General features: G+C 34.2%; 1 protein-coding gene across 1 annotated transcript; it reads right to left on the bottom strand.

The window, feature by feature from the left end:
* Positions 207 to 1112, bottom strand: LOC110270802. Its single transcript, XM_021120237.1, has 2 exons — positions 678 to 1112; positions 207 to 587 (listed from the first exon to the last, which is right to left on the bottom strand). The coding sequence occupies exons 1-2, from the start codon at positions 846 to 848 to the stop codon at positions 330 to 332; spliced, it is 429 nt and encodes a 142-aa protein (XP_020975896.1). The 5' UTR covers positions 849 to 1112; the 3' UTR covers positions 207 to 329.

Here is a 1871-nt window from a genome sequence, read left to right as displayed (position 1 = left end):
AAATACAAATTCTAGATACAATTTCCTTTTTTTTTTTGGTTTGGGTCTTTATTTTGGTTCAAACCTTACTTGTGAACTAAGGAGATGATAATGGTAGCATGCCATACATGTATACACATTTCCGCGAAACTAGTTTCCTTTTATTTTGATGTCAATTTAGATGATGAATGTATAGTTTCACACTCTAAATATCAGTGGTTGAAAGTTTGATTTCCTATGATTTTGCCAACTTTCGTTTCATACATACAAAGTCACAAACATGATACAAAACAATACTAGATATACAAATGATTAATACATTTCATTTTCAACATTTCGCATGTCTTACATCATTTCTTACAACTAAATAAAGCAACAATCAGGACAATGAACATCACACATATGCTCCACCCAATTGGATTTTTTTTAACCTCTAATGCTTCTATCCTCTTCTTCAATAGCATTATCCTGTTTTCCATGTCTTTGCTCCAGTGATGCTCTTCACCATGCAAAATTTGCTCCTGCCCCAGGTGCCTTGTAACACCAATACCAAGACCAGCTATGTGCTCGTCCAGCCACAAAAAAAAATTGCAATAAGGTTGTTTTACCTACACAAAATCAATCCTCAAAGCTCAGAAAATCAGGAATTGAGGATAAACCCTAACACAAACGGAGTTACACAGATTTGCTTTGTATACCTTATAAAAGGGACATCCCAGAAACAATCTGTTCGAATTGCTGGTCGTCCTCGACATGAACATGATTCCGTTTTCTTCACAGAAGCACTTTGGTGACACGCCCTCTTTTCCACCATTTCCGTTCGGAACCGAGCCTCTTCTCGAGCTTGACGACACTCCGTCAGATGCCATGGTCGGAATGCTCCCTTTCTTTCTTCACCCGCTTCACCCTCAGACTGCATTCGAAGGATTAAGGTTCAAGGATTTTATAGATTGGGGATGGGGGAGAAACGGCAGCGTTTTGGACTCTGGGGACAAATTTGTCCTCTTTTCAAAAGCCCATCCAACGTGGTAGCCTGTAATAGCCAGGTCAGCGCCATGAGAGCCACGTCACCGTTTTTCGTCAAGACAAACAGAAAGACCTAATGGAGGAGTAAAAATATTCACTTTTTTGGAGAGTCAGAGACATTAAAGTATTTCTCAATTTTCGGGGACGAAAATATCCACACAAAAAAAAGGTTAAAGACAAATTTATCCTTTACTCTAATAATATTTAAAAGAAAAAAAAATTCGTCAAATCAACTACATAAAATAAGTTTGAATTTTTCTTTTTTGTCTTTCTGATATTATCATTTATAAAAATAAAAATAAAGTCATAATGACATTAGAATGTACAAACTACAAAGTTCAATTTTATTGAATAAAAACAAAAACAGTCAGATGCAGCATTATTTAACTATATATGATGATCATGTTTCTCATCACAACACGTTGTTTAATTTCTTATTTTTGTTAGAAAAGATTCATGTTACTAGAACATGTATAATAACTACGGCATTTATTAAGAGTGAGATTCAGCTCTTCATCCACCCTCCTTCCTTGTGGTTTCTAATTAAGATTTAAGAATTAAGATACACAATTTAGTTACGGTTGTAGAGATCCACAACTACTTTCGATAATAACTCTCTATATTCTACGTAATAATCACGTGCGCGGTGCACATGCATTGCTTCTAATTTTCAGTGGGAACAAAAAATTAGAATTAAGTTCCCTCGTTTTTTGTAAATAAATTTTTATTAGTTAATGGTCAAAGGAAAAATATCTAATTTAAGTATCTAAGCTGCACAGTCAACCGTACAATTTTATTCAGATAATTTTTACTATGTGTGAATACTAACACAAATATAAAACACGATATAATAATAATTAAACAAT

This window comes from Arachis ipaensis, chromosome B04 (assembly GCF_000816755.2).
Source record: "Arachis ipaensis cultivar K30076 chromosome B04, Araip1.1, whole genome shotgun sequence".
In the NCBI taxonomy this organism is placed as follows: Eukaryota; Viridiplantae; Streptophyta; class Magnoliopsida; order Fabales; family Fabaceae; genus Arachis; species Arachis ipaensis.
Note: the sequence above shows the minus strand (reverse complement) of the source record. Positions and strands in the feature narration are given on the sequence as shown.